The 27,890-nt window shown below is 44.1% G+C and overlaps 2 protein-coding genes across 2 annotated transcripts in view; both read left to right on the top strand.

Annotated features, from left to right (window-relative positions):
• Window positions 1-498: 498 nt before the first annotated feature.
• Window positions 499-16,305, top strand: SUOX (sulfite oxidase). The gene is made up of 4 exons (XM_066615169.1): window positions 499-861; window positions 6,789-6,855; window positions 10,476-10,647; window positions 10,959-16,305. The coding sequence occupies exons 2-4, from the start codon at window positions 6,800-6,802 to the stop codon at window positions 12,387-12,389; spliced, it is 1,659 nt and encodes a 552-aa protein (XP_066471266.1). The 5' UTR covers window positions 499-861; window positions 6,789-6,799; the 3' UTR covers window positions 12,390-16,305.
• Window positions 16,306-20,228: 3,923 nt separating this feature from the next.
• The window catches only part of IKZF4 (IKAROS family zinc finger 4), a 71,191-nt gene continuing 63,529 nt past the window's right edge, over window positions 20,229-27,890 (top strand). The window contains exon 1 of the mRNA XM_066615160.1: window positions 20,229-20,353. The gene's annotated coding sequence lies outside the window, so the exon portion shown is untranslated. The remainder of the gene's footprint in view (window positions 20,354-27,890) is intronic.

A 27,890-nucleotide genomic window follows, 5' to 3' on the forward strand; every position in this document is an offset into this window, starting at 1 on the left:
TGCATCACAAAGGTCAGCAAGGCTGTTTTTAAATTTCTGAGCAAAAGAACATTGTTTTAAATGGATTTGCTTTAGTGATTTTTGCCATCCACCTGGGAACACACTAAGAATAATGAGACACACACACACACACTTACTTACTTGTTGGCAACCTTCAGTCTCGAAAGACCATATATGTGTACATATATATATGTACATATATGTATACATATATATGTATACATATATATATATGTACATATATGTATACATATATATGTATACACACACATATATATATGTACATATATGTATACATATATATATATATGTACACTATATATATGGAGAGTGTGTATATACACACATACATATATATACACACATATATGTGTACATAAATATGCATATACACACATAAATTATATATGGAGAGCGTGTGTATATACACGCACATTGTATAGGGAGAGGGAGTGTGTGTGTGTGCTCTCGCTCTCGCTCTCTCTCTCTCTCATCTGCTAGGCTTTTGCTCCTCCAGTACAGAGAAGAGCCTCTAATGGCTGGACTGCTGCGGGGGGCAGGCGCGGGCCATTCGCAGCTGCGCTATCAGGGCCACTGCCCGCGGGCGTCTTCCAGGAACGCGCCGCCGGCTGCGCCGAAACCCGCCGCAGGCTCCTGTCCCGAGGCGGGCGGGCAGGCGGCCTTCGAGGGAGGCGCTGCAGTCCTGCCAGCCCTTTAACTCCTCCTGTTTGGTGCCGGCGGGGGCGGGGCCTTCTGGAGCTGCTGTGCGAGGAATCCCTCTCCCCGCCATACTCTCCAAGGCAGACGCTGCGTTGAGCTGCGCTGGCCGCGCCTTGCTGGGAGGACGGGCTGCGCTCGAAGGTGGGCAGAAGGCGCAGGGATCCCCGAGGGGGAGGAGGCAGGGCAGAGGGGGGGCGGAAGGGAACCTGGCTTGGCTTGGCACTGCGTCACCTCGAAGGGTCGTGTGTGTGAGAGCCTCGGCATTGAGGCAGGTTCCTGGGGGTGGAGAGGGGGCTTGGGAACAGCCTGGCTCTGAACCGCAAGGGGGGCGCCTGTGTTCAGGCTTTGGGGTGGAGGTAGGTTTGGGGGGAGGAGTTTAGCTTCCTAGGGGGCTCAGCGTGGAACACCCTGGGAAGACCAAGTGGCAAGCAGTTTGGCTTGTGCTTGGAAAATGGTGCTGGGGATCCTCCCCCCCAAAGCGACCCCAGCCTCTTGCTGGGGAGCAGCCTGGGCCTGAGGAGTCTTAACCTTACTTACCATACGGCAGCGGCTCCCAAACTGTGAGCCCCGGCTCTCCAGGGAGCCACAGAAACCAGCCAGGCGAGCAGCAGAATCCTTGCCAAAAAAAACCCCACCCTATACAATGTAGCCCTAATAGGGAGCCGCAGCCCTATACCATGTATAGGATTGTAGCCCTACTGGGGAGCTGCGGCTGATGACCCAGTAGGTCAAGGGAGCTGCTGGCCAAAAAAGTTTGGGAACCACTGCCTTACAAGGATGTTGTGCGCTCTTGATGAAGTCGTGAATCTCTTACCATGCTCAGAGAGCGTCATGCATGTGTTAAGTATACTTACTATCTATATTCCCAGGCAAGCTGCTGCAGCATACCCTGTCAGTCATGGGCCTTGGTCCCAAATTCAGAAAGGGTGTTTCTCCCGCCCTCCACAGTGTGTTTGTACAGAGAGACTATCCTGACCCAGAGATCAAAACCTTTGGACCTTATTATAAGGCTGCGTAGAAGATGCGTATTGGAGCCAATTTGAAGCCATCTGGCTGTATTTTTTTTTTTTTTTGCAGGAGAGGGTGTTTGACCCCTAAAGAGATGGTGAGAGCATGCAAGCAGGTTGCCATCTTTTTTTATTGGCCTGGACCTTCTGCCTTTAAGCCACTTCTGCCCAACCTGGTGTATATGTAACAGGCACCAAATGTGTACACCTGTGTGTCAGGCAAAAATGAGTTAACAGCAGAACCTGCCTAATTTGTATGTTTTGGGCTGTTCTCAAAGACACAGCATCAGAGAGAGTAAAAGGAACAAACAAAAACTGGTTATCTTTGGTGTGAGGGAAACTTTAACAACCTTTCTCTTTTTTTATATGACATGAGTCTTGCTAAGACAGGCAGGTCAACCCTGACTGACAGTAGTATCTATCTTGTTTTTCACACAGCTGGATGTATAATAGTTTGTTGGGGAAGTGTTTCTGCCAGAAGTATGAAGCTGAGAGGCTAAAGCCCAGTCTTTATGTTTTAGATCCACACATAGAAGTAGCTTAACTGGTCTTGGAAATTGCTAGCAAGTAGCTTGTTGATGATTAATGTGGACAAAATTTTTAGGAAGTGATAGATTAAAGGTTGAAAACATGCATGAGGCTCTGTTCCTGTGCACTTTCATCAAGTCAGTCCCATTGAACTCTGAGGAACTTGTGTTTTAAATGTAGGCAGGATCAGGCAATGAGTCCCTGAGAGTTCCTCAAAGTGGAAAGAAAACAGCACAGGCAAGCAAGAACTTTCCTTGGCCTGCTCATGTTTGAGCTGCTGGAGGTGAACTTTCAAGCAGTATAAAGCTTGGTTAGCTTTCTGTAGCACAGCTATAGCTTAAAGGAGAAAAAGAAAAAGAGCTTTTGATTGTGATTCATGCACACTAATAGGCAAGTGAGTACAGCACAGAACTTGCAAGCTGAAGTTGGTTCACTGCTCCTTTTTGTGTTGACGGCCAGTGTGACCATTGCACCTACTTACCATGCATCCTAAGCATGCTTACTCAGAAATTAGTTTCATTGTGTTTAGTGGGGCTGACTGTCAGGATATGCACTTACCTGGGAGTAAGTACATGGAATTCAATGAATAGAAATGCACAGAATTACGCTGTAAGACTCCCACCTACTTAAGAAGAAGCTTTCTGCATTTAATCTTAGCACTGTACATGAAGTTCATTATGAACTACCATGTCATCTCTCCCTACTTTATCGACCAGAAAGAGAGTCATTGTTTTCCAGTGACTAGAAAGCTGGATTATCCTGAATTGAAAATTGTTCACATGGGCTTTCTGGATAACTTTGGGCAAGTTGCTCTCCACCTCTGAAGAATTTCCCATCCGTACAATGAGAAAAGCAGTGACCCACCATGCAGTGAGTAGCAAGTAGGGTAGCATATCACAACCTGAGATCTGCCTAAAAAATTCCAACAGCTAGGAAGCAACTTTAGGTATTTCTCCTCCAGCCCCTGATCAGCCTCCTCCCCCTTAGAGCAAGCAGTAATCTCCTGTTGTCTCACAGCAGGGCTAAATGTCTAAGGGTCTGATCCTGTCCATCTTTCCAGTGCTGGTGCAACAGCAGTGCAGCCCTGAGGAAAGGGAACAAATGTTCCCTGACCTGGAGGAGGCCTCTGTGACTGTTTCCCTACTGCAGGATGCAGTGCATACCTCATTGGCATGGCTGCACCAGCACTGGAAAATTGGATAGGATTTAGCTCTGAGAGTCAAATCCTATGGCTGTCTACACAGAAGTAAGTCCCATTATAGTCAGTGGAGCTTACTCCCAGAAAAGTGTGGATAGGATTGCAGCTTGAGAGTGTAGTGGCTATAGTGGTGTGGAAAAGACAAGCAGAATCTCTGCAAGCCAGCAGTAAGCCACTTGGATGAATTGTTCCCAATTGGACCCCACATCTAAGGGTGCCCTCCCACTAGGATAATCTGCTCTAATCTTGTCAAATAGACACATTGCAATGGCTCTCTAACACCATATTCTAGGTTTTAGAGAGAACAGCAATGATTTGAATTTTCTTCTTAATTGTTAAAAAGTCAATAATGTTTATTTATACTGTTTAAAACTTTTACTGTACTTGAACTGCATAATATGTTATGCCATTTCTGTCCAATGTTGTGTTCTGTCCAATGTAACAGGGATAAAATCTGTACACCTGAGCGGAAATGGGTTACTTGTGTTATTATGTGAATTACGTAATGTGTTAATTAGAACAGCGATGCTGCTCACTTAATTTTGAATTTTTTCCAAAACAAAAATAACCTTAATGTTTTTACTTAATTACTAAAGTAATTACTTTAGTGGCTTACTTGAGTAAAGTAATTACTAAAACAAGTGGCTTTGTAACCATTTCCTTTTCAAAGGTAATCTACAAATTTTGTTTATTTGTAGGCTTACATGTATGCAATGTTTTATTTAAAAGTGCTTAGATCCGTCTGGTCCATTAATTTGAAATGCACATTTTGATTGCTTTCCGTTCTAGGATATATGAAGTCGATACAAATTTTATTTATATCACTAAGATTTTACAGACGTCGTAAAAATTTTACATGCAGTGAACCTGGGGCCCTGCAAAAAATGTTTCCAATTGGACCCCACAGCTTCTAAAGCTGGCTTTGAATCTCTGGATTTCAAATGGGCAACCTGGGAGGCCCAAGATGGGAAAGTTAATCCAAAGTGCTTTCCTTATTTCATTAAGACAACACCAGAGGGTGATAACCTCCTTCACTAAAGCTCAGCTGTGTGTTCTCGTACTCTGTCTAGATTCTGGCAAAGCCCAGGCAGATACCATATTTTTATAGGAAAGAGAAAACATCCCATAGGAATGGGAGCCCTTCCTGCATAAAGATGAATATACTGTAAATTTCTACACTTGGATAAAACCTTAATGTCCAGGGTCCTTTAGGGGCCTACTTAAAATTGGGGTTTCCTTTTACTGTTCTCCAAAGGAGCCATTGAAAACATCCAATTCCATCTTGTAGCTGAACCACCACGTATCTGACTGACAGGTGTTGCAAAGGTGTCACTCTGGATATATGGGCAACCAACTGCCAAAAATTCCATTTTTAGTTACCACTCACAAATGTGTCTGCATTTCAGTTCTTCCTGCTATATCTCCTGTAAACTGTACTTGAAAGTTTAGCAAGACCATGCACTGTACCTCCCTTGACAAGTGCCTATACAGGCGTGCGCTTCTTAACAACCTTCCATTTAATGATGGACCGCATATATGACAGTGGTCAAAGCGTGACAAAGAGGCTCTTAATGAGGCAATCAGATCTCCCATAGCTGCAGCAGAATATCTGTTTACGCAATAAAGAGGCTCTTAATGCAAAGAAGAGGCAGTCTATCTCCAGTAGCCTATGCAGCCAGCTGGTGTCTGGCAGGGAGTGTCTGTTTACACAATGTGCAGCCCAATCCTGAGCTGCCCAGTGTGTGGGTCTGTTGCAGTGCTGAAAATGGCTGCCACTGCATCTAGCGCACCCTAGGCAGCTGCTGCCACCTCCTTGGGAGAAGGGGATTTTCAGCCAACCCTGACCCTTTAATGAGAGAGAACTTATTTTTTAGCCTTGCCTCTGATGGACAGCTCTGGGACTAGTACTGTGTGGTGGAATCCAGTGATGTCGCTAGGGGGTATGGGGGTGCGGGCCGCACTGGGTGACGTGCCGGGGGGGCTGATGTGCTAAAATCGCAGCATTAGGAGCTACCTCATCATGCCATACACTGTTGGATGTGGAATTCCCGGCGGAATGCAATGTAAAAAACAAAATTGAAATAGCTCCTTTCCTTCAAAAGTTATGGCCAAAAAACCAGAAAGAAAAAATGAATGGATCCCTACGGAAAGTGAAAGTGAGCCGTATCACCTGTTTACTTGACAGTAGGTGTTCTTGTCATGGTCCATCGGAAAGGGTGGGCTAAGTGGAATCCAACTACACCAGAATGGTCCCGATCCAATGAATGCAGCCCCCCAAAAACACCCAAGAAGGAGGTTCCCCCCTCCCAGCTGCAGTTTGTTGAGCCCTATGGAAAGCGAAGCAACCTCATGGTTGTGTTTACTCACGAGTAGGCAGATATGCCTTGGCTGGTGGTCAGGCCAGGCAAAGGGGAAAGTGAGGACACCAGAATGGTCCGGATCCGATGGAGCTGGAGTGCAACAAATGCTCCAGAAGGCAGCCTCTTCTCCCCCCCTCCCACTAAAAAGGACAAAAAAGAGGGTTCAACTGGTAAGGGGAATGTTTTCTTTTTTGCACTTGTAAAACCAGGTGGGTCTTTGTATTGATATGCCTGAAACAGCTTTAAACTGGGAGGGCTGGAAATCTCACTGATTCTTTTTGGGGGGCTGTTACTGCAGGCAGACTACAGAGTAAGCTCCACTGAGCACTATGGGACTTACTTCAGAGTAGATATGCATAGGATTGGGCTCACAGGCTGCAATCCTACCCATACGTTCCTGAGAGTAAGCCCCATTGACCACAATAGGACTTACTTCAAAGGAGATTCACTTGGTGGAACAGGTCTGGCTCCCCCTTATTTAATTATTTCTTTTATTTTAATTTAGTTTATAATTATTTATTTTAATTTGCTTGATGATGTCACTTCTGGCCATGACGTCACTTCCAATGGGTCCTGGACAGATTGTCATTCTAAAAAGTGGGTCCCAGTTATAAAAGTTTGAGAACTGCTGCAATAAGGTGTTAGTAAGTTGACATGGGGTGTGTGTTTGTGACTCTACAAGTTTTCAAAATCACTAAAATCAGAGTTTGGGGGAATAATACCATCATGTTACATATCAGTCAATGCATAATTTCACACAGAATGCCATGTAACAAACCACATTGAAATATCTGTGTTCTAACAAAAGGTACAGCCAAAAAACCAGTGGGGGTGGGGCAATGGTACATCACCACGCCCACCACCTGGGGTGTTGTCTTGCCCACTGCATGGGTTGACGCGCAGGCCTCCCGCACTGGGTGACGTGAATCCTAGTGACGCCACTGGTGTAACCCCTTTCTTTCTCTCTTCATGTAGGTTTGGGGAAGATGCTGATCTTCAGATCCAGCAGAAATGGCCTCTGCAACCTTCATAGAACATACTGGTATGGAAAGTGTGACTGCGTGCATCAAGTTTGTGTTTCTATTAAGGGAAAACTTGACCATCTTGACTTGCTATCTTGACTTGATAGCAATCGACTTGCTATCCTAGCCCTAGATTCCAAATGTTCTCTTATCTGCCAGACTCCTGACAACGGGAACTCAAAAAAAAAAAAAAAATCTGCCATGTAAAGAGTTCTTGCAAATGTGTAGTGATCACAATTACAAAAATGAATAAAGATGTCTCCAATTATGTGGCCAGGCCACACTCTTCTTATATCTTAGTATTAAAAACAAAAGCAGAGGCATCTCCACAGTATATTCCTAAAGAGCCTTTTCAGAGTATTTGTCTTGGCTCGTTGCCAGGGGTGGGGCCTCTAATCTTATCTTGAAGTGCATTGGCTTCCCTTTCAGTGTGACTTCTGCTTCTAAGATCTCAGGTTAAGGGTACAATCTAGGCAAGGAGATCCTTTTATAGGTATATAACTCCTTCTATCACATTATTAGTGGATACAGGAGTTAATGATTCATCATCAGCTATGGGGAAGGCAGGAATGCGTGTTTGCTACTTAGAATTCTATGCTGTAGATCTAGACTGGAGGGTGTCAAGCTTGTTTCATACAGTGGGCCGAATAGCATTCATGGTGCCTGCTGAGGACTGGAAGTGATGTCATTAGACAAGAAGTGACATCATTAAGCAGATGATGACCAGAAACAAGCATTTTGTCCTCTTGTAGGAACTCATTAGCTGCAAATGACAGAAGAGAAAATATGCAAATCCTGATCATATTTTCAAGACATGGGAGTGCCCAATTATCACACAGGCCATCCATTCAGCGGTGCTGCTTCTGCCAAAGAGTCACCTCATAGCTCAGCAGCAGATGGTGGTGCTGAGAGATCCCAATTATCACAAGGGCTGGATAAAAAGCTTCTGGGGGCCATATTCAGACTGCAACCCTCATGTTTGACACCTCTGATTTAGACTCTGCCATTTATCAGCAAAAAGTATATGATGATAATTTAAATGGGAACTTCTATATACAGTATCCCCCATTCTTTCTCATTTTGTTTGATGGATTTATTCTGATTGTATATATTTGCTTTGGAGTTGCTGGGGTAAAGGAGAACATGGGAAATACATACACATTATAGTTTATGTGAGGTTGTTACTACCTGATGGCACTGAAGGGCTGGGCACCCTTTGTGTTTGTTCTATTGAGTGATGCAGACTTTGGAAGGCTTTCTGGAGAACTTTGATTCTGAAAAATTTTCAATGCCCCAAAGAGAGTATGATCTGATATAGCATGCTTCTTTGACTTATATTTAGTAAACAAAGCCAAAGACCAACCCATTAATTTTATGTCCCAGTGGCCACAAGCATTTTAACGAATATAAGGAAAATAATAATAATCAACTGTAGTTTAAATATTATAGTCAAACATGTATTTATATCTACCAACTTTTCCTTCTTTCAGCAAGTTCACAGTAATGATGCCACACAGAATTTTTTGTCCAGGTTATTCATTATCATGATTACTTCAGAGTCATTAAAAGACAAGCTAACTGATCGAATACAAACATGTTCAGCTTTCCCAGCTCAATAAATGAGACCCTGCTTTCCATGTTTGCTGAAAGCGATACCAAAAAATAATTGCGTTTTAAAATTTTTGCTTTCACTTTCAGTCTGAAATGAAACGAGAAATACCATGGCAACTTCCACCACAGCGTCTTACTCCCTTCAGCAGTTTATTGGCAAATATATACCCCTGGCTTCCCAGTCAGGAGATTGCTGTTTTTATTGCAAGCTGGCTTGAGCAATGAAATTCAAGAACTAAAAACTTTTAAGTAGTTATTTCTATGGGGTGTGTGCTCTGCATTTTGTTTGCAGTCTGCCTTCCTGTGTTGTATCATGGGGTTTGGCAGGTTGTAACAAAGTACATCCTTCTGGTAGAGGTGTTTGAAAACTCTGGTTTGTTCGTGTTACTCAGATGTAAACCCATTGTGTTCAGGAAGAATTAGGCTGTAATCTTATCTTACTGAAAACAAACATCTCTGCCTATTGGGATTTTTCTGGTCTGTTTTCCCTAGCAGCCACACACACCCCTTTTGGCTGAACAAGTGCCCTCTAGCATCAAGGGCAGAACTCCACTACAGGTTTAAATAAATTTGAAAACAGTTTAGCTGACATCACTTTCCATGAAGAACTGTGAGCAGGGCTGCTGAGAGGAATTTTATCAGGGGGTGCAAAGTTTATTTTGGGCCCCTTTGCAAAGGGAGGGGTGAAATCGAGTGGGGGTGGTGATGGGCAAACAGAGTGGAGACAGGGAGGGGTGAAATTGGGTGGGGGGATTGTGGAGACAGCTGGAGAAGTCTTTGGAGCCAGGTCTACCCACCTGTGTGACATCAGCGGCTAGATTTGGTAATATGGAAAACCAAACACACTCCTCTCTAAAATCTTTTAAATCTAGTAAATCATGCAGAAAATTAGCATCATCACATTTAGGCTCACACTAGAATGGAAAGTATCCTGATTGCACCAAAACATACTTCTGCAGCAGCTGTAGCCCCACAGCTGTGTCGCTGTGCTTCTATACACTCCTTCATAGTAAGCAGACAAGCCAAAGAGCTACTGTAGCAGGTCAGTTTCCTCCCAGATCTGACACTGTGTTAAGGAGTGTCATGTATGCATTCCTCAGCCCAGCATATATGACTTGCCAGTAGCTGCAGTAACTGCAGCTGCATGTTTGTGGCAGTGTCACCAGCATCCCGTGAGGGCAACAAGTTTGAGTAGACCGGAAAATGTAAGATCCCAGAAAATTTCTGGGCCCCCTTTTTGACCCTGGGCCCGGGTGCAAATTACCTCCTTTACCCCCCCCCTTGTCCTTGACTGTGAAGATAAGTAGTTTTGTGAGGATGTTGAGAATTCTGATCTTTAGTCCTTTAGATTAGAACAGGGATCTCCAAACCCCGGCCCGGGGGCTAGATTTGGCATGTGTCGAGCCTCTATCCGGCCCATGGCCAGCCTCTTGTCCCCTGAAAGCCTCTGGCCTACTTGTCCAAACAAGACTGAAACTATGCTCTAGTTGCATCTGAAGGATGTTCTAAGGGCCAGACAGGTTGAATGAATGAGCCCATTCATTTATTTAGTCATGCATCTAAGTTCCATCTCTAATTTATTTATTTTATTTTATATTATGTAATTTTTTTTCTGGCCCTCAACACCGTGCCAGATATTTTACGCGGCCCTCTGGCCAAAAAGTTTGGAGGCCCCTGGATTAGAATATAAAGCAGCCCTGCTGGATCAGATCAAAAACCTGTTTAATCCTTCATCCTGTCTCCAACAATGGCTAGCCAGTTGCCCACAAGCAGTGCAGTGAGGCAATCACCCAGCCAGCACCTGATATTAAGAAGTTACTTCTTAGAAGTTTACCATCTCTAAACATGGATGTTCCATTTTGCCTTCTTGGCTGATTGCTCTCAGTAGACGCATCCTCCATGAATTTGTCTAATCTTTGTTTAGGCTATGTGAGCATGCTGCCACCACATTATCTTGTTTTCACTGAGCTGTAATTGTGTATAGTTTAGATATTCCTTAAGATGTTTCAAATCGTTGTTGTATTTACAGGTTGAGGCCCATGGCCTGGAGTATTCACCCTCCAGCCTCCTTGGCCTGGACATCCTTCTATTCCCATGGCACCTGGAATAGCACTTACAGCAGAAGACACAGACTCCTGGTAGCTGCGGGTGCTGGGCTTGGAATAGGCACCATCTTTGCTTATGGGGATTACCGCAGGCGGGTGAGTGGTGTACCCAGTGTCTGGAGATGGCAGACAGGAAATGGGGTGGAACATGACCAGAGGAAAAGTTGAAAATGGAATTTTGGGGTCACTGTAAGAGGGAGTGGAACGTGAGTGTCTGGAAAGATGGTGATGCTCCTCAAACTCTCAGTATGGGTAGGCTAGAATACTTTGTAAACTGAAAGTGTGTCTTTAAGTTGAATAGCCTGCTTATGTAAACAAGCAGGTCCTTCCAACAGGGCTTTTGGCTCAATTCATCCTTGCAACTTCAGTTTCTTTCTTGCTGACTTTTCCCTTCTATTTCCTTGCAGGCAGCCGAGATGGAACCCTCCGAGTCCACACCTGGGTCCCCCTTTCCTGTCTTCACACGGCAGGAAGTGTCTCGCCACCATACTGAGGCTAATAGGGTGTGGGTGACTTATGGCAGTGATGTTTTTGATGTCACAGATTTCTTAGACCTGCATCCTGGGGGCAAGAGCAAGATTCTTCTGGCAGCAGGGGGTGCTTTGGAACCATTCTGGGCCCTCTACGCTATGCACAACCAGGAACATGTGCTGGAGATCCTTCGCGGGTACAAAGTGGGAGAGCTGAGTCCTGAGGAGCCTCCTCAGCCAACCCCAGGAGATCCTTACGCTGAAGATCCTCCACGACACCCTGCCCTGAAAGTTAATACCTTAAAGCCCTTCAATGCAGAGCCTCCTTCAGAACTAATAGCTGAGAATTACCTGACTCCCAACCAGCTCTTTTTCAAACGCAATCATCTTCCTGTACCAGTCGTGGACCCTGCTGCCTACCGGCTGTGTGTACAGAACCACAATGGGCGGATGTTGTCTCTGTCCCTGCAAGACTTGAAGAGAAAATTTTCAAAGCACGAAGTGATCGCCACCCTGCAGTGTGCTGGCAATCGTCGTGCAGAGATGAATGCTCTCAAGAACACCAACAGGCTAGGCTGGGACATCGGGGCCATTAGCACTGCATGCTGGGGGGGCGTCCGGCTTCGGGATGTCCTGATACACGCTGGATACAAACCTAGTGATGAGGGACACGTCTGCTTTGAGGGGCTGGACAGGGATCCAAGTGGAACAGTTTATGGTGCTTCTATCCCTTTTAAGAAAGCCATAAGTGTTGAGGGGGATGTCCTCTTGGCTTATGAGATGAATGGTGAGGAGCTTCCCCGGGACCATGGGTTCCCGCTCAGAGTAGTTGTTCCAGGTGTTGTAGGTGCCCGTCATGTCAAATGGCTGGCCCAAATCACGGTGGGTCCAGAGGAAAGCAAAAGCCACTGGCAACGGAGAGATTATAAAGGATTTGGTCCCTCTGTGACATGGGACACAGTAGACTTTTCCAAGGCCCCTGCCATCCAAGAGATGCCAGTCCAGTCAGCTATCACTGAACCAAGCCCAAACACCTCTGTCACCCCTGGGGAGCTTACAGTGAAAGGCTACGCCTGGAGTGGAGGTGGGCAAAGCATAATCCGTGTGGATGTTTCACTAGATGGTGGGAAGACCTGGCATGAGGCTGAGCTTCTTGGGGAGAAGCAGCTGCCTGGCCAAGCCTGGGCATGGAAACTGTGGCAGCTGAAGACTTCTGTGCCTCCTGGCACCAAAGAACTGAACATTATCTGCAAAACAGTGGACACGAACTACAATGAGCAGGGGGATTCGGTGGCTCCTATCTGGAACATTTTGGGAGTGCTCAACAATGCTTGGCATCGAGTGCGGGTTCATGTGGATGAAGAGTAAGGGACTGGATCGTCCCTCATTGCCTGAAAGGTATGAAGGGGTCATGATTCACCTTACTTGCTCTGCACCGTCTCCCTCTGCAAGTACATCTGTCACTGAAGAGGCTCAGAAGGAGAGCTAAGATCTTCGTTGGGAGTCTTGTGACTTCTGGAGTCCTTCCACACTTGCTCTTGGGCCCAGTTGCTCACTATTGCAATTACCAAGCCTTCTCTTACTTCTAACGGGTGTGGGTGGGGTAGGGCCAGAGGAAGAGAGAGGTTGCTCTCTGCTTGGCTGAATATCTTTAGAAGGGAAACCCATATTTCTCAGGAGTTTAAAACTGGTGACTGTCCTTTAACCACTTGGGACTCAATCCTAACCAACTTTCCAGCACCGAGGTAAGGACAATGCAAATCTGAAGTAAGGGATCAAACATTGCCTTACTTTGAGGAGGTCTCCATGACCTCCCCCCAACTGCAGGATGCAGCACGTGCCCCACTGGCACAGCTATACCAGTGCTGGAAAGTTGGTTAGGATTGCTTCCTTGATTGGCTTCTAAAATCTTTCCTGCAGCCTTATAAGCAGAACTTTTCTTTATTGTGGGCTTTCATTATCTATTGGTTTATGGCAACATAGGAAGCTATCCAAACATTTTAATGCTATGTTCCTTGTTGCTTGGGGAGTGCCTCTTTCCCAATTGCCCAACTTTCCCTTTTGAAGGGTTTTGAGTACTCAGCTATCCTGCCAAATTCAATATGGTGCTAGGATCATGTGCTCATAATAGTTCTAAGCACCAATTTCTGCAGCAGATGGTCCTCTAGCAGTGGCAGAAACTACTGAAATTCAGTCTCCTTCAGATACTAGGAAGCTTGCCTTGGCCTGTGTCTTGTGTGTGTGTCTCTGTATATGCATGGACACTCTCCTAAAATCCCAGTTGCCTAAAAACCCTCCTACAATTTTTTTAAAGTCCTGTATGTTTTGGATAATTGTCCTTTAGAAAGTCTGGTAACTTTTTGTTTTGAGATATGAACCTGCGCTGCAACTCTGCTGAGTTGCATTTGTTATCCCCTGCCTCTTTTGCTCTTTCTCGGGTCTGGGGTTTGTGGGCACAGAGGTGCACATTTTTACGGCCCTCTGGGCTGGTACACGAGCCTTCCATTGATACAATTCCATTGGTACAAGAGTCTTCCATTTCCAATCAAAAGCCCTACTTGGAGTGATTCTATGCCAGGAAACAAAAGCAGAGCTCCTGTGCCTTTTGTTATTTGGCTAGAAAAGGAGATTTCGGCCATTGTTCCAGATACAGGAATACTTTGCACCTGGCTATGCTAGCTCTGCTTTATACATGTACAAAAGGGTACTGGTATTCCTGTTTGGGCGTAAAAAAGCTGTTCTGAATGAAGGTTTGGGTTTGAGGGTTGATGAAGATTTGAAGAAGGAATAAAGGTTTGATGTAGCTCCTGGCAAGGCTGAAAATACTATTGAGAGAGAATGGCAAGTGAGGTTGTATGTACAAATGAACCTTGGAATAATGGAAAATTGTGCATCTGAGCTTGGAGGTTGGAAAGGCACCTGCTTTGTGTGGCTTGGGTTTCTGACAATAGTAGGCATGTGGCTACAATAGTTCTGCAGGGGCATGTGGCTACTGCTGCAGCATCTCATGGTCCTAAGTGATTCTTAAATAACTTTCCTTCCAGGCCATGTTGGAATTTGTTTTCTGTAGCTGCAGTTAACAGTGTTGCCTTGAACACTTTGTGCCTTCTCAACATCCCCCCAGCTACCAGCCATTTCAGGATTGTCCTTTTTCTCCCTGGCCAAAGCTCAGGGTTATGGTTTTTCTACTCTGTTGCTGAACCTTTCCAACATACTGGGCCTTGTACCCACACTTCTTCTTGTCTGCACCTTGTATCTGTTCTAGGTAGCATTAGCAGCTCTCATGCAGGATTACCTTGCTGCTATAGGCAGACACAAAAAGCTGGCGACTGGAACGAGTCTCCCAGGTTAATTCTGAGCTTGTTGCAGCTGGATGGAGTGTTGGTGCCATAGCACTGCCTGCCAATTATCACAATAGATGGGGGGGGGGCTGTGAGAAGGAAAACATGACTATGGATGTGTTGTATGTTTCTCTGACCAGCACCCAAAAATCTGGAATGACAAAGCAAGGCAATATTTGGATAGTTTGGAAAATGTTAAGATAGGTACCATGTCTAAACTCCCCCCCCCCCCCATTGTCTGCAGTTTCCTTACAACGATTACTAGGCTTTGCAAATCCACTTTGGAAGGGAAGGGTGGGGGGAAGCTTTCAATCTACAACAAATGACTTTTATACAGCATCTCCAACTTTTCTCCATTTGATGTTTCCCTCTGCTGGTCATGTTGCGGAATGTATTCGTCACGCTGATTTTTTTTTCACTCTCTCCAAAGCTTTTCAATATCCTACCTCAGACTGTATAGAGAGGCTGAAACTGGATGGTGTCCTCCTTCTTATTCCCCACCCCACAAACCATGGCTGCACTGTAGTGCATGGCTCCAGCAGTTTCTCTCTCAGAAGTAAACTTTGGATTCCATTCATTTTAAAAATAAAGGGAACTGTGTTTTGACAGCTGAGCATTTGACTCCCAGGCTGAGTTACCTGATAATGGATTGTAGCCAGAAAAACAGGATGCCTGTGTACACATAAATGGCAGGATAAGGATAAGGCCAGATGAGCTCAAGAAAAAAGGTAGTTGAGAAGGGAGATACCTGTCTGTTACAAAGGCGTAAGGAGCAATGACCCAGGCAGAATGTTTTCTTTTAGACTGTTCTTCCTGGAGGTAGTTTTCTGAAGTGCAGGGGAGAGGAATAAAAATGTCCTCATATTGTCCGTGAGCAATCTGCATCTTTGGCCCATTTGAAACCTACCTCCCACTGAGGCTTCATGTTGCCATGAGATGTTCAACTTCAGTTAGCTACACAGAAGAGATGCAACAGGGTCCCATTGTGGGCCAGTCTGCACTGCCCTGTGAATGTTGGGGCCTGGGTAGCCATTCAACTAGCCTAACTGGTGATTCTGAGCTGATGGAACAATGCAAGAGCTACCATTGCACTTACCTGCTTTGTCTATAATTTTTGCTATGAAGCTCAGTGTAGTACAGGTATATGAGCCATGAGTAGATCAAAAACAATAGCCAGAGTTTGTTTTAAAACAGCTGTTTTCTGATTGCCTGTTAAAAACAGGTGACATTTTCATAGCTAGTGGATAACTAAAGTTTGTGAGGAGCTGGTGCATGTGTACACATGCACACTTTGTAATCAATTTCTGATAGCAATCTTACAGGCCTGCACATTCAAAACAGTGGCTGGTAAAATAACCAGTGATAACATATAATTATTTTTAGTTGCATCAAGCAGTATTGAAGGTAGGGCATGTGTTTCCAAGTAGTTTCTTTACTTTTTTTTTTTTTAAATGGGGCCTGGTCCTTTACCTCTAACAATTCAGATTTAGTGTTTGGTGAAGGTTTTGCATCTCTTATGTCAAGACTTCAGAAATTCAGACTTTGTGGTGACAAATCATATTCTGTTCCCTTGGAAGAAAGATCTATAAACTGGGTTGTGCCTAGACAAGGTTTATTACCTCTTCAGATACCAAACTTAGTCCTGGATGAACAGCATAACAATTCTGTTTATAGTAATATGCGTTCTTAGCAGGCTGATGCTTGTGCAGAAGTTAGTATAAGTAGGTCTTATGATCAAGTGAGCTTTAAAATGTCTGCAGTGCATAAGGAAAATGTTAGATTTGAAATTTGTTCTGGCTCCTCCAGTTCTTTTTTTGGAAAAGCACTACAGGAAGCAGAGGATTTTAATGCAAATGTTAGCTGTATTTTGTTTTCTTGGGTAAAGGGTGATAGTCTATCTTTTTCCCCCAGTGGTTGGTGCTTAATAAAAGCTCTAGATTTTATTCAGATTTCATGTCTCTTCTTTTTGTTTCCACCTAGTCCCTTTCTCAGGGTGACCAGATGTCATAACTGTGAAAGAGGACAAAAGAGGATTTTGTCTTACTCCAAAATGTAAGACAGCCAAGAAAAATCCAGGACATGACAAAATAAAAGTTAAAAACATTTGTATATTGATTTCATGCGGTTAATTTAAACACTATATTGCTTATTAAATTTAAAAGTACGGTATATTACATATAAAAATTACAGGAAGGCTCTGTGCTGCCTGCATAGGCTGTTCAAAGGGACATTTAAGTTCTGTTCCAGGACATGAGGCTAAAAAAGAGAACACATCCTGGAAAAAAAAGGACGTCTGGTCACCCTGCCCTTTCTGCTGCAGATTGATCTCCAGGCCCATCATCCTACTTTAAAACCCTTGATTTCCAGTGCTTATGCAGACATGATAGCCAAGGATGAGTTAACAGGGCTGAGACTTGGGTACTCCTTGGCCAATACCTCTCCATTTGAGCATTCTTTATTTAATGACCTCTGTGGAGGTGTACAAAAAGGTTTATTTCTGCAACATCAGGAGTCTCTTGACGGTGATGGTGGTTGTTTTTCATTCTACACTAGGATTTGAAACATTTAATCTGAAGTACATCCCATTAATTTCAGGGGAACTTGCTTTCAGACTACAAAGTGGATTTCCACTGTAACAATAATTACATAATTAAAAGTTAGCATGCTTGAAAATGGTTTACATATTGCATCAGCTTGCAGATTGCTTTTAGTAAGTCATATATCAATTTATTCACTCAGAATTCCTTTTTCAGGGACCCCAAATACCCCTGCCTATTCTGTCCTTGTCTGATCATGTTTCTAGAAGTCAGCTGGTTACTTGACATGGTTTATTTTTAATTACTTATTAGAATAAAAAGAGGGTGAAATGAGAGCAAGCTCACAGCCCAATCCTATCCACACTTTCCTGGGAGTAAGCCCCATTGACTCTGATGGGACTTACTTCTGAGTAGACATGCATAGGATTGGGCTGTCAGGCTCCAGCCTGGTATATCTATATTTAAATATTGTACCCAAATGGCTGAGGCCAACCCTCAATGCAGCACACAGAAAGCTAACCTGATTTATAACTTACTGCCAAGTCTAGCTAAGCCAACAAATTCAAAAACAGACTAGGCTAGGTTAGCACTACTAAACTCGTTTTAATATTGGTCAAATAAAATTTCCAAGAGGACTACTGGCAGAGATAAAAGAAGCTGATCTCAACAGCAGCTTAACAATCTGGGGACAAATGTTGCTGGTTAGCTCCAATGTATTAATCACCATGAAAGGAATAATGAGTTGATTGAATAAGTAAATAAGGGGAGTTATGACACAATTTGAGGACAATGGTGATGTTGTTCCCTGACCAGCATTATTAGATGGTTTTTGATGTGCATCTTGCATTTAGATCAAAGAGATTCTCAGAGCCAAAGGTAATTTGTATCAGTGCTGACTCTGTCCTATTTACATGTGGGATAAAGGGTTTAATTAGCTAATTCGTCAGCTATAAGCACCCACAGGGTGAAAACAACCAAATTTAATGTGTTCCTTAGATACTGCTACTAGCTTCAAAGAGAATTTTAAATTAAAACTGACTGGACAGGAAATGGAGTTCAAATTTATTCTTAACTATAGCCCCATGTGAAGTGCTTTGTTTAACCCTGCCTATCCTGTGATCACTCTTGTGATTTAGGCTCCCATTATTTCCATTTCACAAATGAGGGAAACCCAGTGTCTATGGCAGGGGTGCTCACACTTTTTTGGCTGGAGAGCTACTTTGAAACCCAGCAAGGCCCGAAGATCTACCAGAGTTTTTTTACAATGTTCGCGCCATCATAACATATAACATTTATGTGTACAATGTATGTTGGTGTACCTTGAGCCCCACTGAGTATAACAGGACTTACTCCTGAGTAGACTTGCCTAGGATTAGGCTGTGAGGCTGCAATCCTAGCCACACTTACCTGGGAGTAAGCCCCATTGAGTACAATGGGGCTTACTCCCAGTGTTTCCTCCCAGAGGCACCTGAAGGGGGGGTCAGCACTCCACGATCTACTCATTTTGCCTCGCGATCTACCGGTAGATCACGATCCACCTATTGAGCACCCCTGGTCTATGGTTGAAAAGGAATTTGAAGCCATCAAAACCCAGCCCAATACTCAAGCCCAGGGGTGGCCAACCTTTCAACTTAAGGGCTCCTGGACCTTTAACAATTGTGTAGAGGAGGAGATTTCAGCAGGTGTGCTGCTTTGTGAGAGGACAAGTGGCACCTGCTGAAATTCCCTCTGCTACACAATTGTGTAATCGAGATTGTCTAATAGTGCTATAACTGATACCGATCTGAGCCTATTCAAAGTAGTACTAAATAACAAGAACATAAGAGCCCTGCTGGGTCAGGCCAAGGACATGTGCCTTCTTTTCAGGACATGTCCTCTTTTTTAGCCTTGTGTCCTGGAAAAGAACTTAAATGTTCCAGGCAGGCAGGCAGGACAGAGTCCTCTTGTAATTAAGAAATTATATGTAATTGTTTTAATTTTGATAATAACTAATTCAGTGTATAACCACACGAAATCAATATATGAGTGTTTTTAGCTTTTATTTTGTCATCTTCTACATATTTCTTGTTTGTCCTACATTTTGGGGTGCTTTGTCCTCTTTTGTGGTTACGACATCTGGTCACCCTGGCCAAGGGCCCATCTAGTACAGCTTCCTGTATCTCACAGTGCCAAGTACTAAATACTAATACAAATATTAAAACCAGTTTCTTAAGGTGCAGTAGTTTAAATGGGGGGGGGGTGAGGGATGGCCTGGTCTCACTGCATCACAACATGAAAGACAGAGGATGTCTGGTAGGTTTGCACCTATAGGCCTGTCCCTATCAGTGGTGCTGAGGGAGAGCCAGCTTGATCCTCTGCTTCAGGCTGAGCAAGAGTTGCCTTGCCAGCTCCCTATCATCCTTTGTACAGGTAGTTGTTTGGTTGACATCCATACACTGAGTTCAGTGGCTCCGAAGATCTGATTAGGCTTATGCCCTAAAGCCTTAACGCGTGCCTGCCCAGCCCACAGGTGTACGCATGTGATCCCTGTTGAGTATATGCACCTTTGGGCAGAAATGGCTTTAAACAAATACAGCAACTGCGCAGTCTTAATGTGTTTACTCAGAAGTAAGTCACACTATGTTCAGTAAACTGACTCCCAGGTAAGTGTGCAAAGGGCTGCAATCCTACACACACTTTCCTAGGAGTAAGCCCCAGTGGGGCTGAATTCTGAGCAGACATAGCTAGGATTTTGCTGTCAGTATCGTTCAGAGCAATGGAACTGATGAAACCTGCTTAGGATAGGAAGAGGCCTTTTACACACACAAACACACACACAGCAGCTCCATGCACAGCAATTGTCACCTGATGACTCAGAGCCCCAGCCTCTGCAGGTCTACTCAGAAGTAAGTCCCTTTAGAGTCAGTGGGGCTTACTCCCAGGAAACTGGAGGGATGGCAGCCTCAGTGGAGTCGGGAATAAAGAGCAGGAGGCGCAACGCTGCGTTCAGCTCCTCCAGGACCAGACACGCCCAGTCCAGCTCTCGACGTGCACGTGCACGGGCTGCCCGTGATCGATACGGTAGGCGCTCGGAACGTTAGTTCCTGGCATTCTGACCGTCTCCTAGTACACATTCAATCGATGCGCTCGGTCCTCGACCGCGTTCCCCTGCTGGTCGAGTCCTTCGGGGTGTGTTCGACGTGCTCGGTAGGCGGCTCCCCCACCCCCCTGTCGGAACGATGCCCTGGGCGCTTTCTTCTATCACTCGAGCCGCTCGATGCTCTTCTCCCCACGCCTGTCTCCTAGCAGAGGGACCGGAAGTGGCTCAGGGAGGGGAGGGGGGCTCGGTCCCTCCTCAGGTGGAGACGCCGCTGATGGGGCCGCCGTTGCGGAGCCATTGAGCCCCCCTCCCAGCGGCTGGGCTGGGGGGCCCTCCCAACAGCGAGGCGACTGGGCGCGGACCCTCCCCACTCAGGTGAGTTACGGGGGCCGGGAGGGGACAGCGAGCGGAGAGCGGGGCTGGAGGCGATGGGGGCAGCAGTTGTGGTGGAGGTGCCGGGGCTCCCGGCGGCGCGGGCGGGAGGAAGGCTACGGTGCTCCGTTAGGAGGGAGTCCCCGAGGGAAGGCTCGGAGGAGAACTTCGGTTGTGCCTTGGAGAGCCTGAGGAGCGTCTCCAGAAGGGGTCGGGGGAAGCCCGGGACTATCTGGAGGAGTTGCCTGGGGCCACTCAGAAGTGCAGCTGTTGCAGGGTGGTGGCAGTCGCCGGCGGGGGAAGTTCAGCAGCAATTGAGAGATGCAGGCGCCCAAGGCTGCAGTCCTCTGCTCACTTACCCGCGAGTAAGCCCCATAGACTCTAATGGGACTTACTTCTGAGGAGACAGGCATAGGCTTGGGCACACAGGCTGCAATCCTCTCCACACTTACCTGAGAGTAAGCCCCATTGACTAGCATGGGACTTACTTCTGAGGAGACACCATAGGGTTGGGCTCTGAGGTTGCAATTCTATCGATATTTACACAGGAGTAAGCCCCACTGACTATAATAGGATTTACTTCTTAGTAGCGTCATCATAGGGTTGGGTTCTGAGGTTGCAATTCTATCCACATTTACCCGGGAGTAAACGCCACTGACTATAATGGAATTTACTTCTGAGTAGACATGCATAAGGTTGGTCCCATTGACTAGGCTGCAGTCCTTCCCACACTCACCTGGGAGTAAGCCCCATTGACTAGAATGGGGCTTGCTTCTGAGTAGACATGCATAGGGTTGGGCTCCCAGAGTGCTGTGAAAAAAGGAGGGAGGTAACTGTCATTTCAGTAGAGTGTAGCATGAAGATGGGGGAAAGAAACCAAAGGAAAAACAAGCTGACAGTCTCTGCCTTGGGAAGCTGGTTGAGTGGTGCCTTGTGTTTTGGTATTTTATTTCTGTTCAGGTTTTGGAGATTTGGTGAAAGATTTGCTCCTCAGTATGGTAGTATGTTGCCATTAGAGATGTATTTCTCCAGGTACCAATTCTTTGTGTTGTGTTCTTGATGTGCTGTCATGTTATCCCTTTAATAATCAAAAACCTGTTTTCCTCTAAGGGAAGGGACTTGGGAAAGCATTTTCAGTTGCATAGTACTCAGTGTTGCCTTCTCTCTGGAAGTGTCTCCTATTATGCTTCAAGGCTAATCAAGTGTCTCCTATTATGCTTCATGAGAAGCTTTATATGAGAAGCTTCATGAGAAGCTTTCATGAGAAGCTTTATATTATGCTTTATGAGAAGTGTCTCCTATTATGCTTCAAGGTAATCAAGGCTGAAGGTTTGATAGATTTGGAAGTGTGCTAGACTCCTCCTCCTCTCCTTACATAGTTTTGTAGGGTTGGGACTAAAAGATTCCAGCTAAGGCTTACTCATGCAATCTGATTATCTGTGGTTAGTTCTGAAAGCTGAGAAATTCCCAAATTGACAAGAAACTTTGCTAGCAGCTCGGTTACTCCAAACTCCAATGATTCCCAGATTTTTCTAGACTGGAGCTGTTTTTCCTTCTAGCAAAATAAGTCATTTTACCACTACAGTGGCAACTAAAAATTGGCATTTTCATTCCTGGATTAAGGGGGGGGGGAGGAGAGAGAGAAAAGTAGTGAGAACATCCATAAAGTAATTTGCATTAAGCCATGTGAAGACTTTGTGGAAGTGTGTTATTTTTACTGTTTTGTTCTTTCAGTTGTCTTGTATGCTGATATGCTTTGTATTTGAATTTTTGGAGAATTTTCATTTTTATTAAAGTATGTCATTTAAGTCATATTCAGAGAAAGAAGCTACAGTGGGTGTCTTGTTCTGGAGGCAGAAGTTTATCAAGGTAGAGATCAAGGTAGTGGCCTGTATCTAGGACTAGATTGCAAATGTACCTAGTTATGGTGTTTGGTTGCTCTAGCACAGTGATTTTCAACCTTTTTCATCTCACAGCACACTGACAATGTACATTGTCAAGGCGTGCAATCAGTTTTTTGACAATTGACAAGGCATATGTGCTATTTGTGGGGAGCTCACATCCCATTGGCCCTATTAACAAATGACCCTCCCCCAAACTCTCGCAGCACACCTGCAGACAATTTGCGCACACCAGTGTGCCAAGGCACAGTGGTTGAAATCTAGCATCTCTAATGAATGAAGTATTTGTTTGGAAAGATGCTCAAAAAACTTGTGTCTGTTAGATAATTTACTCCACACATATTCTCTATTAGTATGAGCTCCATTTTTTCCTAGAAATTCAAGACACATTGTAGTCAAGTGTGACATTGTGCATGGTTTTATGACAGTGTTTTCCATGTCATCTTAACAAAGTTATGTTAGAAAAGGTGACTGACATGATTTTTCATGCAGGCATTTGAATTATTGGCCTTAACTTTGTACCACCAGTAATATTGCAAAGTGGCAGCTTCTATCCCAGTGATGGGTGTTAGGCTTTCTAATCAATGTAAACATTGAGTTGTTGAATCCTTGCAGGCAGATTCTCTGAACCAAGCTGACTCACAGTGCCATGAATGCAAGGATATCTGATCACAAAAAAGCAGTATTCATGCCTGCAAAATTCTCTTTCCACACCAGTTGAGGCTTATCAGATAAAGGCAGGCCTTCATTCATTCCCCAGCATATGTTTAATGTTTCTAAATACTTATCAGGAGAGTGCATCTGAGGAAGGTTTTATGTTTCTTAGCTTGGTGCAGGTTAGTCACATGAGCTGACACTGACTTTATAGATAGACTTTTTATCCAAAACTAGTTGTTAGGTTTCAAGATGAACTTCCCCCACTGCCTTATTCAGTGGTATGAACTGCAGTGATATGTACTGCAAAAGCCATGATACTTTCTAATCCATGGTAGTTCATTTGACTGAAAGGCAATCATTCTCCTCTAGCCATCTTCAAGAAGCTAGTGTTTAATCATTCTTAATCATTATGGTGTGTTGGGTATATTCTTCTTACTGAGTTCTTTTTACTGTGAAATGCGGGCAGTGCCTGTTCCTGGCTCAAAAATTGAAAGGCTATGTAATAACTTTTAAGTGCTTTTAGATTCTTCCAAAGTCCTCTATCATCAACTGATCTTATGTATGTACTTGATAGTAAACCCCACTGTGTTTAGGGCTTACTCTCAAGGTAAGTAACATTTCAGCCTAAAGATAACATTTAGCATTTATTCATCACTTTAGAGTTTTTTAATTGAAGGCACCTTAAAACAGCTCTGTAAGGCAGAGCAACATTCTTGTATTGCAGATTGTGGGCCTGAGTCTGAGAGAGTGGGTTGTCTGAGTTCATTATAGAGGCAAGATTCAAATAGGACATCCTGATTAGTTGCTCAGTCTCCTAGCCACTATGTTACGCCAGCTCTCCAAGGAACACTTTGTTGCTAACAACCCTGGAAACCACAGCACACAGCTATTGTGTTCCAGGCTTATTTAAGGTGAAAGCTTTGTTTCTTATGAATGGTACTGATTATGCTTTGACAGGTGAAAAATCTGTAATCAAGATAAGTACTGAAGGACTGACTTAAGTGTGTAGTGGAAAGCTCAGGAGCAACAGGCTGATTCTCTAGTTTTTCAGCTTTAGTGTTTAGCCTTGGACTCTTCCTGTTTCAACCACCACCACCTGTCTGTGGGTGGTCTCTCAAGATCATCCAAAAAACCCAATCCACATGACAAGAACTATACCACTTCATTCTTTGTATTTGGTCTATAGCTGCCCAGTTGCTGTCTTCTTGAGACTTGGCAAAGCCATGAATTAGGCAGCAATCTTTATGTTTGATCTGAGTGGCCTGGGTTAAGTCCATCTTGGGAAGTCTTTGCCCACAATATTGTATCTTTTACTAAGCTCTTATCCTTTTCATGATCCTTAGCAATTTTGTTGTATCACTTTAGGTCTGAGATGGTGTAGGCTTTAGTGACGCGACCAGTTACACAGGCCTACAAAATTGAGGGATTGAAGGATTCAAGCATAAAACAGTGTGCTCTAAGCTAAAGTTGGCAATCGCTTCCCCAAGTTTTTACCAAGAAATAGGGTCAGCCAGGTGATTTTGGTTTTTCTGTTTAGATTGAGGTCCTTGGTTGAAACCCTTTCTCCTGGAATTAATTCCTGTTAGCTCCTTTGTTGGGCTGCATATACAACTTATCCTATCCTGGAGATTTAGGATTAGTAATATTTTTAAAAAGCAAAAATTTAAAACCTGGGAGCTTTATATACCCATTCCTAACTATTCTTCCCCACCAAGTGCATAACCAGATTGAAAGGTCTTCAAGGCTTGTGACATGTGTTCAGGTTAGGATGCTTGAGCTTCTGTGTGGGAAGAGTTTCCTAAATGTGGAGCAGTAATAGAGAGTGCTTTTCTACATGTCCTTGCTGTTCAAACTTGTTTCACAGAGCTTATTGCTAACTGGGCAAAGAGGCACCTCCTTAAAGTTGTGGCCCTCTTATATTTAGCAGGGGGAGAACTGCCTCTTTTTATCCTAGTGTAGCTCCTTTGCCAGTTGCTGGTATTTCACTTTGTATCTTTTTAATTCTGTGAGCCCTTTTGGAGTAGGAAACCATTTTATTCCTTTGCTCTGTAAATTGCTTTATGAACTTTTTTGTTGAAAAACGGAAGAGAAGTAGTCTTAGTAGTAATAGAATTGCTAACAGGATGTAGGTGGTTGGTCCTGGGAATGGTGGTAGGAATGAGGCAGCCGGAATTGTTCACTAGAACATCTTCTGTCTTTCTGGTAACTCACTTTGAGTTTGCTCACTGTGATTTTTGTAACTGCCTTTAGGAAATCTGTACCTTCGGCCCTGGTGATCTGTGGCTTCTGTTGTGGAGCGAGAGCATTTGTTTGGCCACAGATCTTGATATCTGTCACCGTTTATAGTTGGTGGCAGCAATGCCTAGTAGTTTACTCTTTCCCAAGAGGATGGCAAACATCTGTGAGATTGATTTAGCCAGGGCAGCTTGTAATGGAATTATAGGACTGCAGATATTTGGCCTCCCACCCTCTGAGATGGAGGTTATGTGAGGTCAGCAACAGGAAAGAAAGCATAAAATGTCAGAGTGAACTAAATGGTAGGTGGGGGAGACAAAGAGACTAGGTTATTTCTCACTGGTTTCTGTGGACCATTTCAGTTAAAAGCACAAGCACTTGTATGCCTATCATTAGTATTGTCTGTTGAGCTCATCGTGTTTCTGCCCTATCTTTCAAAATATTACGTGTCCTGGAGTGGCATATACCTCTTTAGCTTGAACGGTTAGCTCTGCTTTGCCTCAGGAGCTGGGTGGAAGTGGGACTGCTGTTTGTGAATCCATCTAGCTTGACGCTGAGGAAGTTGTGTTTTTCATTCTCTTGCCTGAAAGAACAGTGATGGTAAAGTTTTAATTTTATCCCAGCAATGCTGCTAGTTAATTGATTGTATGGCAGTAGAACCTTAAAAGCCATGCATGGATCTTGAAGGTGTAGTGGGACACCAGGCAGATGCAGTCCTTGTTCAAATTAAAGCTTCCACTCAGCCGTGCGAAAAGAGCTTTGGATATTAATCCTGCTGACTGTGACATAGGCCTAGGGAATCCTGTGTGTTAGCTGCTGTTCTGGCATTGAGGATAACAAGCAGGCCACCCTCAAAATAGCTCGTTGTTCTGAAGGGGGGAAAATGTCAATCTTCAGGAACCATATTGATAAAAAGTTAAAACATTCTCTAATTTCTTATTAAGAGACACAGGGGAATTTTGCCTCCTTCTTTGTGCGTGCGCGCCACCTTTTTTGGTGTTCAGCTCCCTGACTTGGAGAGCACCTACTTGTAACCATTTTTGCACTTCTGTTTCTGTGATCCCCCACTGATATAATATAATTATAACTTATACTAATAAAATGGGGTGCAATCATATATAGTCAGAAGTAAATTATGTTGATTTCAGTGGAACTTTCTCTCAGGTAAGTGGGCATAGGATTTCAGCTTTAATGTACAGTATTTGCAGAATTTGGAATTTTTATTGTAGAATTCAAGTCACTAGATATAAGATGTGTGCAGTTTTAAGTGGCTATTTCCTATAGAGGCTTTTCCTCTTGGTGGTTTGTAATAAATATGCATAAAAGTTGTAAGTATGAGGCCCAGTGCTTAGGTCACTGAAGTGAGAGCTTAAAACACCTGTGCTTCTAGCTGTACCACTAAATTGCTCTATTACATTGGACAAGTCATTTCAACTCTCATGCCTTGATGGCTAACATAATCATTTAAATCGGGTTGCAGAAGTGTACGCTACTGCTCTTAGCTCTGGAAGAGAATGATGTTACCAACTCCGTTGGACTGTTCCCAAGTTGTTTGCCACTTCAATTTGGTGTTGTTCATTCATCTAGTCCATGTTTCCCCATTGCTGACATCCTGTCCTGATTAAAACCCATTATTTTAGCCATGTGACTGTTAGATTGTACATTTTATTTGTGGCCCATTGTCGCAAAACATTTTGCCTGCTCAGGATTTTTCTTATGGAGATTATTATGCAAATCTGTTGAGAAAATGGTGTTTAATGAAGGAACAGCATGCTAACATTCCTGGGAATGGAAATTCTCTGAAACTTGAGTTTCTTTCCTGGGATTGCTGGCATGTAAATCCCATGTCTACCTTCCACATTTTTTTTTCACATTTCTTTTTTTTATACCGCCCTTCCTCCAAAGAGCTCAGGGCGGTGTACACAGCTGCTCCCCTCCTTTTTTCCTCACAACAACCCTGTGAGGTAGGTGAGGCTGAGAGAAAGTGACTGGCCCAAGGTCACCCAGGAAGCTTCATGGCTGAGGGGGGATTCAAACCTGGATCTTCCAGGTCTGAGTCCACCTCCCAAACCACTACACCATTGCATAGGAACCCACATTGGAATAATCTATTAGTGAGTAAAATGTGATATGGATCTTTATAATACAGTATCTGAAAAGTGTATCTTCTTCCCACCAAATTTCCATCTCTATATCTACAGGAATTGGAAGAAACTTTGAGGCCTCTTCATATTTTCTTTGTGACCACTTGAAACTCTCCCATGGCCTCTTATAAATGTACTTTTGAATTGGTTTCTGTCTTGTTCTTGTGACACAAGCTTCGGCTGCTAAGAGTTTCTTGGGGATGTGAAAATAGCATGGGAAACGGGGAAGGATGGCTGTTCACCCCTCCTTTTAATTCCCAGTAGCATCTTTCTGGGAATTGTTCTGCAAGTTTCCAGCCAAAAGAGTTGTGGGGGGGAGTAAGAGTGTATGCCTGGATATTTGGTGCCACTGTGCATGAAGGCACAAAATAATACCAGCGCATGTGTCTTTGGCAGTGGTCTACAAATCAATTTAAAATCATCGATATTGTCCTCATTCCTAGTCTTTCACTTCATCCCGAAGTATCAGAATCTGTTGGGTGTACTTCATTCTTTGAAGAAGTTCCCTGGTGATGGCTGTTTGAGAGAATTTGTACATAAGTCTTTCAAAGTGCCTTCACTTCAATTTTAGCCTTCAAAGATAGGCCTAAGACATGTAGAAAT

Source organism: Tiliqua scincoides, chromosome 2 (assembly GCF_035046505.1).
Source record: "Tiliqua scincoides isolate rTilSci1 chromosome 2, rTilSci1.hap2, whole genome shotgun sequence".
Classification (NCBI taxonomy): domain Eukaryota; kingdom Metazoa; phylum Chordata; class Lepidosauria; order Squamata; family Scincidae; genus Tiliqua; species Tiliqua scincoides.

Coding starts and splice junctions, on each gene's coding strand:
- SUOX (XM_066615169.1), top strand. CDS start 6,800: ATGCTGATCTTCAGATCCAGCAGAAATGGCCTCTGCAACCTTCATAGA. Junction 6,856..10,475: donor AACCTTCATAGAACATACTG/GTATGGAAAGTG, acceptor TTGTATTTACAG/GTTGAGGCCCATGGCCTGGA. Junction 10,648..10,958: donor ATGGGGATTACCGCAGGCGG/GTGAGTGGTGTA, acceptor ATTTCCTTGCAG/GCAGCCGAGATGGAACCCTC.